This window comes from Mobula hypostoma, chromosome 11, assembly GCF_963921235.1.
Source record: "Mobula hypostoma chromosome 11, sMobHyp1.1, whole genome shotgun sequence".
Taxonomy (NCBI): Eukaryota; Metazoa; Chordata; class Chondrichthyes; order Myliobatiformes; family Myliobatidae; genus Mobula; species Mobula hypostoma.
The window spans coordinates 35,379,431-35,392,514 of NC_086107.1; the positions used below are offsets into that span (position 1 = coordinate 35,379,431).

Genomic DNA, 13,084 nt, shown 5'->3' on the forward strand with positions numbered 1-13,084 from the left:
ATATAAAGAACATAATAACCAAAGATTGCCTTTAATAAAATTTTTATGATTGTCAGAAAAATGTTAGAATTCATAACATCCGTGTTTCTTAACAGAATGGAGTTAAATTATTTATTAACTTTGGCTCCACTTTGACTTGGCGCTGAAAAGCGTGGCAACACTTGAAAGCTGCGCCCAGCACATCCTCAGATCGCGTTGGCTGCTTATGCAAATGACACATTTCACTGTATGTTTGAATGCACATGAGATTAATAAATAAATTTAATCTGACCTAGTTGATAGATGCAGTGAAACGTGAGGCTTGAAAATGTCCATCTAATGAAAAAAAATTTTAGTTGCCTTTGAAAGATGGGCCTTATTTGAACTGATGTGAGCATAGGTGATCTAGAACACCAGCTCTTAATGCCACCATTATGAGGAACTTTAAAGGCCTCAGTTTCTGCAGTGATCTGAGGTGGTCGGAAAGTGAGAATAGATTAATTAAAAGTAGAGTGCTTCTTCAAATTAACTTTTTCACTTTTAATAAATGAGAGATCTCATGACTTACTCCAAAGAACTTTGGAAATTTTCAAATATCAGTGGTGTAATTATTATAATGACGAGCTTGCCCGATGAAAGAAATGTAATATCCAGAGGCACCCTAAATGCTAGCACTATCTGAAATTGGATTTAAAGTTTTTAGATACTCAATACACTCACACCTACATGACTTCTATTTTAATTAATTTAATTTGAAAATTAAACTAATCTGTATTATTCATATAAATTTTAAAAATTTGTATGAAAAGTAGCGAGAAAAAAATTAGTTTTTAGCTCCCACTTGTGTTTTTTACAACAGACTAAAATATACGATTTCCCCTTTAACTCTTACATTGGTGCAATCTTGCAATAATAACACTTAGTCTAGCTCAAGAATGCATTTCAGACTTCTTTAGTCTTTCAACCATTGGGAAATGGGCATCACTAGCAAAACCATCTCTACTTGCCATTGCAAAAGTTGTGGTGAGTCACCTTCTTGAACCACTGCAGTCCTCTGCGTTAAGATACTTCCACAATGCTGATGGGGATTGAGCTTGAGAGTTTCGACACAACAATAATGAAAGATCAAAAATGTATTTGCCAAATCAGGAAAATGTGGAAATGAGAGTGGAAATCCCTCGTGCTGATGTTGGCATAGTTTGCAGTTTTGGAACTTCTGTCTGAGTAACTCTCTGGGGTTAGACCAATCAATGTCAGAGGGGCCAGTGCTGCGAAAAGGGCCACAGGATCTGCCATGTGAGGTCGGGGCATTACCAGTGGCCAATTTAGAATGCACAGTGATGAAGGTTGTCAGTACACAGCTCCCAAGAGTTCTGCAACAGGGAAGAGCAGTTGCTGCATAACGGTAGACGTTGAACGTAGACGGTAGGGGGATTATATACAATTGTGAACCTTCTTCTTGCTGCTCCTTTGTAATCCCAAAAGATCACAGGCAAAGGAGCAGAATTAGGCTATTCAGCCCATTGAACTTCTCCACCATTCATTCATGGGTGATTTATTTTCCCCCTCAAAGCGATTCTCTTGCCTTCTCCCTGTAACCGGTGACATCCTTACTAATCAGGAACCTTTCAACCTCCACTTTAAATATACCCAATGGCAAGGCCTCCACAACCAGCCATGGCAATGAATTCCACTCATTCGCCACCCTCCAGCTAAAGAAATTTCTCTGTATCTCTGCTCTACAGGGACATCCTTGCATTCTGAGGGTGTGCGTCTGGTCTTAGACTTCCTCACGCCTACTCTATCTAGGCCTTTCCAATATTCAGGAGGCTTCAGTACGATTCCCCACTCATTCTTTAAACTGCACCAAGTACAGGCCCAGAACTAGCAAATAACTCTCAAATGTTAACCCTTTCCTTCCTGGGGTCATTCTGTAGTAAACCTCCTCTGAACACTCTCCAATGTCAGCATATCATTTCCTAGCTATGGGGCTCAAAATTGCTCACAATACTCCAAAAGTGGTCAGTCTAATACCCTGTAAAAGTCTCAAGCATCACATCTTTGCTTTTATATTCCAGTCCTCTCAAAATTAATGCTTTCCTCTTGAGATAAAATGAATTATTATCCAAAAGAAGTGCATTGATAATACATTCTGATAGAAATAATGTCATTGGGTATATGAAACTGTTGCAAAATACAAGAATACATGGTCTTGCATTATTATAAAAACATTATATAAACATATATAGTTTTTATAATGCCATGGGTGCCACAGTAACGTAACGGTTAGCGCGATGTTATTATAGTTTGGGGCATCGGAGGTTAGAGTTCAATCCCAGCATCCTCGGTAAGACGTCTCTGTGCATCCTCCCTGTGGAATGCATAGGATTTCTCTGGGTCCTCCAGTGTTGTCCCACGATCCAAAGACAACTCTGGGTAGGTTAACTGGTCATTACAAATTGTCCTGTGGTTAGAGTAGGGTTAAAATAGGTTGCTGGGCAGTGCAGCTCGAAGGGCCTGGAGAGCCTATTCTGCACTGTGTCACTAAACAAATATACTGTGTTAATAAAAAAATAATATTTTGCATCAGTCTTCACTGATGCCAGAAATTCGAGTGTCAGGGGGCAGAAGCGAGTGTGGTTGCTATTACTAAGGAGAAGGTGCTTGGGAAGCTGAAAGCTCTGAAGGAACATGTCATCTGGATCAGATGGAATATACCCCAGGGCTCTGAAAGAGACAGCTGAAGAGATTGTGGAGGCATTACTAATGATCTTTCAAGTATCACTAGACTTTGGCATGGTTCCGAAGGACAAGAAAATTGCAAATGTTACTCCATTCTTTAAGAAGGGAGGGAGGCCAAAGAGAAGAATTTATAGGCCTGACTTCAGTAGTTGGGAAGAAATTGGAGTCCATTATTAAAGATATGGTTTTGGGGTACTTTGAGGTGCATGATAAAGTAGGCCATAGTCAGCATGGTTTCCTTAAATCTTGCCTGACAAATCTGTTGGAATTCATTGCGGAAATGACAGACAGGATAGACAAAAGAGAGTCAGTGCATGTTGTTTACTTGAATTTTCAGAAGGCCTTTGACAAGGTGCTGCTCATGAGGATGCTTAACAAGGTAAGAATTCATTATTACAGGAAAGATACTAGCATGGATAGACCATTGGCTGATTGGCTGTAGGCAAAGAGTTGGAATAAAGGGGGCCTATTCTGGTTGGCTGCCAGTGATTAATGATGCTCTGCAGGGGTTATTATTGGGATGGATTCTTTTCATGATATATGTCAATGATTATTCTTTCACCTCATGGCCTCAAAACTGAACTGTAGACTATTGTTAAGGCAGATGCATTTTCTTCGTTCGCAAACCTGACGAGAAAGTCATGGCACTGTTTGCAAGGGAGGTAGGATTAAAACTGCACTATAACCTACCTCCCTAGCAAACATTACTATGACTTTCTTTAAAATTTTCTTCATTTCCAACAGTTGCACTACAAAAACTCAGTGTGGTATCACAGTTATATCTTGTATGAAGATATTTGTCCTTTAGTGATTATTTTAATAATGCTTCCCATTGTTCAGTTTTTTTTCAGTTAGATTCAAGACTAGAGTTATAAAATTACAGAGCACCACAGAACAGAAACATCTAGTTCATGCCGGCCTGTTTTTCTGTGTAGTGCCATCTACCTGCACCTGACCATAGCCCTCCACACCTCTCTCATCCATGTCCCTATCCATAACTTCTCTTTAATGTTGCAATTGAAGCTTCATCTATCACTTTTGCTAGCAGCTCATTCTACACTCACACCACCCTCTAAGTAAAGAAGTTCACCCCTGTTTCACCTTTCACCCTAAACCTAAATCTCTATTTCCAGTCTCACCCACCCTGAGAGGAAAAAGTCTTCATGCATTCACCTATCAATACCCATCCTAACTTTGTATACCTCTATTAGATCTCCCACCTTTCTCCTGTGCTCCAGGGAATAAATTCCTAACCTATTCCAACTAACCCTGTAACTCAAGACCTCAATTCCAAGCATCCTCCATGTAATTTTTAGAAAATAAAGTATATATATATATATAGCACTAAAGCAATGGTTCCCGTTGTCTTCAAAATTCCATTAGAGCTTACTTACTTATTCCCATTGCGCCACTGGCGTTCACGGCAGCAATGAAAGTCCACCATCTCTGGTGTAGTTCTGGGCTTTCTTCATCATGTTAGTAGCTTCCACTTGGTTTTCACTGCAGCCAGGCATGCAAGTCCCAGGTGGAGACTCAGGAACACCATCACATTCAGATGTAGAGGGATTCTTCATTGCTGTTTCCGTAACCATTTTTTTCTAACCAGTCAGGGTTGTTGGCCCTGAGATGAACCCCCTGACACTGGAGGACTGACGGACCACCCCTAGTCTGTCCTCTACCCTTTGACCTGTTTGGCATAGGTGGCCCGACCAAGAGCAAAGCACAGACTCCAGCCAACATAGCTCTCTGGGTCACTGAGGCATGCAAACCTCCAAACCACAACAAGGTTGTGGTCCTCTTGGAGGCCATTTCTACACCACCAGAAATTTGTCAACCTCATGATATCTGATGTTGTGTTTTAACGTTAAGAACTTTATTGAGCAACTGCCAGTATGACATTTCAAAATGCCTTTTACACATTGCTGGTAGGAGAGACAGAATCCTGAGTACCTAGTGATAAAAATGAAGGGACCATGTTCCCTCCAATCAGGTCTATCAGCATCTACAAACCTTGTGGCATCTGAAACTGAAAGTTGATAGGACTCAAATTCTCATCTTTAGCATCAGTTCAAAAAGCTATTTCACTCAGAAAAAAATCATACCACTCCTGGTTATGTCAGCAGGAAATGAGAATGCAACATTTTATTGAACTAACCCAAAAGACAGGGCTAGAAAAGAACCTACCTTGTAATTTCCTGCGATGAAACCGAGGTGAGCCAAGGAAACTGTTTTTGATTGAATTCAGCCGCGTCCTCCAAGGCATTCCTCCAATACTGGGGCTGGATGGTGGTGTTGGATTCGGAGTGCTTGCTGGACTCTCCTTGGGAGTATGGACTGGAGTGCCCTTTGGGGTGGGGAGGGGACTTCCCCTTGGGGAAGGGTGAGGGGTCACCTGTATTATAGGGATAGATTTGGTGTTTGGATCAGTACCGGGGATCAATCTGACAAGAGACAGGGGTGTAATCTGGACTGAAGGAACAAACATTTGGGTTGGTGATGTAACTGCGGTTTGCGGACTCTGTACGTTTTTAACAGGAGGATTCTGAGGGGGGGATGTTTCTGTTGTTACAACAGGAAGAGGATTAGATTTAGTGGTTTGCAAAGGTTTATCTGTGAGCTTACTCTTAGCAGGAAGAGTCTGTGTCTTTGGATTGGATTGAAACCCTATCTTTGGTTGAAGCACGTTACTGGGCTTTGTTGTGTTTCTATGACAATGAGGAATCATGGGAGAGTGTGCTTTGGGACAGGAGCTTAGCTCGGGACTTTGAGGAGGAGCAAAAAACTTCCTGACAGGCTACACGGTGGACAGCATCATGCACAGACAGTCAAAGGAGAAAAACATACAAGACATAGCATGGCACACAGACATAAATCAGGAGGGCGGGAGTGCAGAAAACAAAAATACGTGCCGTTAGCCGGTAAGCAACACGTCATAACCAAAAAGTGAGCATAAAGTACCATCAAATGTATAGGCATTCAAAATCATAAGTTTTACACCAGCAAATTAATAGGAAGAGAAGCAGCACATTTTACTTAATATGTTTGATGAACTAAGACCAATAAAGAGCAAACACATAGCCAAAGCGGCAATAACTAACTCATAGCTAAAGGGTTCAACGAATCACTGCAGTTGTTACTTAGAGGTAAAAATCAAGACACACAAGCTGTAGTCAATGAAGTGCAGGACAATTGAAGGCCTTGAATGGAGGGTTTGGCCATTATTACTTACCCTCGGACTGCTGAGAGGGCTGGTGGAGAGGCCAGACGATGCTCCACTTATTGATCGTGATCTACACGGAGAAAAAGTACACTAGAATCAACTCAGCTTTTTGTAAAAGCTTAACTTCTTGAGAAAAATAAAGCAATGTTCACAATCATTACCCTTTCACATAAGGTGGATTTGATCTCTTGTCACCATCAAGACCCCATTCATCATTAAATTGCAGTGATTTTAAGTGCCACAAGGCATTAACCAAGTTAGAATACCATTTTCTTTCTCCCTCCAATTTGCTACCCTTCTCTCCGGATACTGTTTACACGCTTTCTGTCGTCCTGTTTTTCAGGCCTTCCTGTCCCAAGATAAGTTGTTCGAGACAGTTAACTTGTGTGGCTACTGAATTCTGTATGTATGGAAAGGGGAAATGTGTGTCCTACAATTGAAAATACATCATGTTCTCACTGATGTCCATTAATGCAGACCCTTCTCACTGAATTATAATCATCAGGGAAGACTCCAGCTGATTTCCATTCTGTCAATGGTGTTGATCCCAATCATATTACCTATACAAATGTCCCAAATGGAAGCAGATTGGTAACTAAACATTGGATCTTTGCATTCTGTAAAGCTTAGGCTTCCTGAGAAGTGCACTTACCAACTAAATCATCAGTGGGGCTTATCCCATTTCTTCAAATAATGAATTATTTTTCTAGCATCATATCCTTTGCATGTTATTTTTTTTAAAGACAAATGACAAATTGCAAAATGGGAGAGAACTAAAATGTGGCATTGCATTTAGCAAAAAATGTTAATAGTATTGGAGGCAGTTCAGAGATGATTCATTTGGATGAGGTCAGGAAATTTCTTACGGGTGGATTGCTTGAATGGATTGTGTCAGTACACACTGGAGTTCAGAAGAATTAGAGGTGATCTTACTGAAAAATTTCATTTTGGACTTGTCAAAGAAAATGTGTCCCTTATGGGGGAGTCTTGGATAGAGGGCATGATCTCAAAATGAGAAGGAGACCACCAACAATAGATTTGAGGAAGAATTGATTTCTCCGAATAGGTTGAGTCTTTCGAATTCCTTGCCTTAGAAAGATGTGGTGGCTCAGTCCTTGAACAAATTTTTAATCAAAAAGGGAATTAATTGTTGTAATTGGAGGTGGGAAAATTGACTTGAAGAAAGATGATAATTATGATCGTATTGAATAGTGGAGCAGGCTTGAGAAGCTGGATGGCCTACTCCTGTTCCAATTTCTTACGGTCTCATGCTCTTATTTTAAGTCATACCTGTCAAACAGCACCTCCAGCCATAGATGCCAATGAGAAACAGTTCACTTTGCTACAAAATTAGCATACAAATTTGCTGAATATTACTTTAGAGTATTATCAATTATTCTAACTTTTAATCAGCAAACCATAGAGATTAATTACAGCATCCCACATGGAAGAAAAAAGAACATTAGGAGAGTCATACATGCAGATACATCAAGCACTTTTACACCCGTCATGGTATTCAAGGGAATGCCATGCAGCGACTTAGGGGAGGAAAACAGCAGAGATCAGGGCGTCAAAGCAAGGTAATTATTATCCAACAATATCTACGAGAATTGCTCAGGCTTTTAACAAATAAACAGAAAAAAGATTCGGAGGAAGAAAAAAGAGGGAAGGTGAAAACTACCCAAACCAGAGGATAATCAGTGTGCGCCAGAGAAAACTCTTTGCCATTCAGATGTGGGATGGAAACCTCCAGGGAGTGGGGAAGAAGAGAAAATATTTCAGCTATTTTAACAACCATGTGCACTTAAGGGCATCTAAAGCAGCTACCCACAGTGAGGGAGAAATCATGTGAAACACTTTTACTACCTTTCTTCTTTGTTGATTCTGGGATTGGCATCTGTGATATCCAAGCTTTTACTGAACATACTTTTACTACAGTAGGGACAGTAAAACAAAAAAAAAACAAAATTACATTGGTAAAGAATTTAAACAGGGGCTATTTTAAAACTAGATATATATAAATATTTCAAAAAAGAAAGCTTTTATATTACTATTGAGAGCTATTGACATTGAAACAAACATCTTGAGCATTTTAAGTATGTAAATCTTTCAGGCCTTGCAGGATACTACGATGAATTCTAATTGTTGGCTGCAGTGCACATTATTTCAAATATATAGTAGAAAAAATAAGGTGAATGTTGAAATAAGACTAATATTGAAAATGGTGCAGATATGTATATCTGGCAAAAATGGATTTGAATGTGCAGCATGAAGGCATATTGTGATGTAAAAATGCACATCTTCCCTTGACACACATGATGTGCAGTCTGATCATTCTCAGGTAAACTCAGAAATCTCTGTACTGTACAACCGGCATTCAGGTTTGTTGCACACTCAAACAGAATGTCATCAAGCACAGGGCTATAGGTTGAATGGCAGCTCGAGGCCTTGTACTCTCTCATTCATCAGTGAGGCTTTCCATTCTCAGTGAAGATAAAGAACTAACAGTGTAAAATTAAGAAAAGCCTATGATCATTCCCTGGGTTAGTTTGTGAAATAGTGTTCATGATTTGCTACAATACGACATTGTACCTCTGGCCGTGCTGTGCCATCTCTATAGCACGCCGAGCTGGAACTGGAGAGCCCCCGTCAGTCACGCTCAATACTTCCATCGATTTCCGTTCAGGTCGCCGCTTGCCATGCCGATTTAACATTGGTGAGTCTACTCTTTTTCTAGGTGGATCTTTCAAGACCCATGACAATTAAAAATTGCATATTAAAAAATCTTATCATTACTATTTGGTGCAACTTAGACTACCTTTCCAAAAAGAACATCAAAGTTGTTTAAACTTGAACAGTAAAGAATTAAGCCTAAAATACTAAATCACTGTGTCTATTAAATACTACTCAGCAAGAAACAAACACTTAATTGTATTTACAAACTATTTTAGTTTTAATCAGCCTTACTTCTTAATCTAAATGCGAGTTCTTTATTTTAAAGAGCTTTTAGTGTAAATCTTTAAGTAAGTTACAGTGTGTTCAACAAGGGGGAAAGATAGATGAAAGGAATAGATGGTATTGATGTCTGGTCTTTGCCTGTTGGAGGCATTGCTGTCAATGGTATAGATTTAGGATTGATGAAGCTGTAGACTCAGTGGAGAAGAGATATCTTGGGGATGGGTGGGTGGGGTTGAATAGATTACACTGAAAATGACATGAATAACACAATTCTGGATAATTTCAAATTGTTGTAGGTTCAAACAAGTCAAAAGTCGAAGAAACAGACAATAGAAATAAGCCAAGGATAGATATTCAATAACTCATGTCAGACAACAATACCAAGGTTATGAACCGATGGCTTCGCTTCAAGCAGTTTCTCAGTATGGGACTGGTTGCCTAGGAAATAAATTAGCGGCTAAGATATTGGTTGCAGTCTCTGCAGGTGGAATTGTAGGGAATTTTTGCTCATATGATATTGCTGTTGATGAATGGATATTTCCAATGTTTGAGAACAAAATGAAATCTGTGAATTCTTCAGAACCTTTTTTAAAAAATTCAGCCAGTGGAGTATGATTTCAAAATGCAACTCATGGTGAAGAAAAGTTTATGTCTGCATTCCTGAATAAAGCTTTTTTTCAATGGAAAATGGTGCCCAGTGATGGTTAGTGTGTCCATCTAATCTGACAGTACATAGTTAAGCCAGTGACATTAAAATCTATGACCTTGGACAGTGACCTGAGATGAAATCTTTTTCAGGGATGAAAGAGAGTTTAATAATTTTAGAGAAGAGACGGGAAATAACAGTATTGCTGCGGGTGTGACTTAGCAGACTGCTGTAAAATATCAAGATGAATTATGGAGGCAAGGAAGTTGAGAATTTAACGTGCAGTGGTGGGGGATTTTAGAGAAAATATTTTCCAGGAATGGACTGGAGGGTGAAACGCAAATTGAAAAAAAAACTCAGAAATCATTTCCTTCTTTCAAAATGAAGACATGTTGCTTAGAACTGAATCAATTTCTGGAATTTACGAACAAGTTTCTTGTAAGAATACTTGAATAGATTGGTATTTTTATGCATATGGCAATAAACAACTTTGACTTCAAATAGACTGATTTATCATTGAGTATGGGGAATATAAAAATAAAACTGATCTTTATTCCTCACTCGTTTCTAAAAGAAATCAACTCCACACCACTAGAAACCTTTGAAGCTTCATGAAAGAGCTAACTCTTCACACATGAACCCAAGCAGAGAACCTCATCAAGTTTTCCAATTGTGGAGGCTTCACAACACTAATCCCATTCTCACTTTGATTCGCACAAGCCTCAGAGAGGCCGTTAGGTGGCAAACATGAGAAGAAACTCATTTTTAATGCTCCTGGTGCAAAGGACAAAAAAAAAGTTCAATTCATCTTGATTTGTCATAATTCTGAATGAGATTAACAAACTCAGCATAAATCCAGGAATGAACCAGAGAACATGTTGGTCTTGTTAGAGATTCTGCTCAGATTGGCTGGGCACTTTCCCACTCATCCAGTGAAGCAGTCATAAATATACATCATACATACATTGAAATGTTGTAACCTGGCAGTGAATGGGAAATATTTGGATAATTTGGAACACGGAAATGGACATCTTTAAGTATTTTTGTACAAAGCAACATCTGAAATGCCAAATGACATCCTGTGCAGATCTTATCTGTAAAATTTACAGTTACCCAAGATACTCACCGATATCATTTTGAGGTGGCAGGTCTTCATCTTCATGGCTTGGATACCGCTCTTTCCGATCAAGAAGAAGAAAATAGATCATTTTTTCTTGATTTTCTCTGTGAGTCAGAAAACAAACGAAATCAGTGTGCACATATCTTTTCATCATATTACACTATAATCTATCTGAGCATTGCACTAATATTATAAGACAGCTACATTTGGATCTCATATTTTAAACACCTATCCTAGCTCTAGTTTGTCTTCTGTATCTATAAAGAAGTCACTTTAAGATCCTATAACTTGGTAAGATGATAAATTACATTCATGTCCCAATTTGAATGTAACATGCTCTAATGAGCAGCTAAAATTGTAAAAAAAATAACTAAAGACCCACTTCGGAATTAGAAATGCACCAATCTGTACTCTAACATCAGAGTTGCCTCAGGTGAACATACTGTACCCCTCCCAGAAACAGGTTCCTTTTGAATAAGTTTAATTGAAGCATCAATACTCAAATACTATTTTAGTTGGACAGCCCAGAATTCCTATTTAGTGGAAGACTGCTGAGCCTAATCTAGTGGAATCAGTTTCATAAGCTGATAGAAGTATCTTTCAAGTAGCCATCCATCTGCAAACACCTAGGGTCTGAGTGTCTTTATGGATAGTGCAGTGTCAAGGCAGTTCTGAAATTCTAGTCTGCCTTTGTTTTATTCTCTATGTCTGCACCTGCAATCCATTCACTTTTCACCCCCACTACCACACCAACTGTTCCCCTTTAGCAATTGATTACTTGGAAAATCACAAGCCAATCCATCGGAAAGGTGGATGAAAGGGGAAAATGTGTTTGACAAATATATTTGAGTTTTTGAGGATATAAATAACAGACATGACAAATGGAATGCAGTACATCTGGATTTTCAAAAGGAGTTTGATGCAGTAGTGTCATTACTGTTCATTATGTTAGAGACAATTTGTTAGTATGGACAGAGGACTAGTAACCACCGAAAACAGAGAATCAGGATAAGAAGGTCTTAGTGAGCTGAACAAGTGGCTTAGTGAGCTGAAGAAGTAAATTGCAATAGATGTCAGTGCTGGGGCCACAGTTATTTACAATCTATATTATAGGCATCTGTTAGTCTCGTGAGGCCATGGATTTGCACCTTGGAAGGCTTCCAGGGCGCAGGCCTGAGCAAAGTTGTATGGAAGACTGGCAGTTGCCCATGCTGCAAGTTTCCCCTCTCCACGCCACTGATGTTGTCCAAGGGAAGGGCACTAGGGCTGATACAGCTTAGCACTGGTATCATCGCACAGCAATGTGTGGTTAAGTGCCTTGCTCAACGACACTACACGCTGCCTCAGCTGAGGCTTGAACTAGCGACCTTCAGATCGCTAGACCAACGCCTTAACCACTTGGCCATGCACCAACACATCTATGTTATTCATTTATATAACACAAGAAAGTCTGCAGATGACAGAATTCCTAGAGGAACTCAGCAGGTCAGGCAGCATCTATGAAGAGTTGGCCTGAAATGTCAACTGAAGGGACTGAGTACATTGCACCAATTTTGCTGTATATTTTCAGGACACAAATATCTGTAAAGGATATAGATAGTTTAAGTAAGTGATCAAAAACTTGGCACATTAAGTACAATATAGTGAAATGCAAAGTTATCTATTTTGGTAGGAAGAATAACAAAAGCAAAATATTATTCGAAGACAACAGTGAGTGCTGTGAACAGGATATCCTTATATCTGAAACAGCAGGTGGAAAGGCAGATGAGTTGTTAGCTTTAATAGGAAGGGGAATGAAGGACATAAATAAGGAAGTCATGATGTAATTATATAGAGCACTGGTACCATCATACTGGGGGAATGCATATAGCTGTTCTGTTTTTAAAGAGGTACTGTGGAATCAGAAAGAATTCAGGAAGAACTCTGAGGATCAATGAGCATCAAAGGAGGCAAAAGGGATATGTCAGCAAAGTCAAAGATGGCTGCCCTTGGCTTGCTCAGTTGCTACAGTGAGACAGAACAGTATCTCACATTCTGCTTGCACTGTACAGCATACAGTCTGACAGTACAGACAATAAACCTTCCAATTTCAGATAACTCACATCCTGGAGTCCTCCTCTCACACACACTCGCCTGTCTACCTTGTTCTGTTTGCCCTTTGGCCACCTTTCCCATCTCCTCCCCCAGACCCTCTCAATCCTGATGTAGGATGATGGCCTGAAATGCGGACTTACATCCTTTGCCCCCACAGATGCTGATTGACCCACTGAGTTCTTCTAGTGTTTTGCTTTTCGTTCCAGATTCCGGCAGCTGCAGTCTCTTTTGTCTTCAGAGAGTTGAGACAGTTCAACCAAGATCTTATTAAATGACTCAAGGGACAGACTGTCATATTGCTGATCATGTTGCTAATGCTCCTATA

The 13,084-nt window shown here is 39.6% G+C and overlaps 1 protein-coding gene across 1 annotated transcript in view; it reads right to left on the bottom strand.

Annotated features, from left to right (window-relative positions):
• LOC134354260 (serine/threonine-protein kinase BRSK2-like) overlaps positions 1–13,084 on the bottom strand; it is a 1,028,846-nt gene that overhangs the window by 110,295 nt on the left and 905,467 nt on the right. Inside the window, 4 exon segments of the mRNA XM_063063164.1 lie at positions 4,906–5,113; positions 5,951–6,011; positions 8,534–8,684; positions 10,672–10,769. Coding sequence (XP_062919234.1) covers positions 4,906–5,113; positions 5,951–6,011; positions 8,534–8,684; positions 10,672–10,769 — 518 coding nt within the window.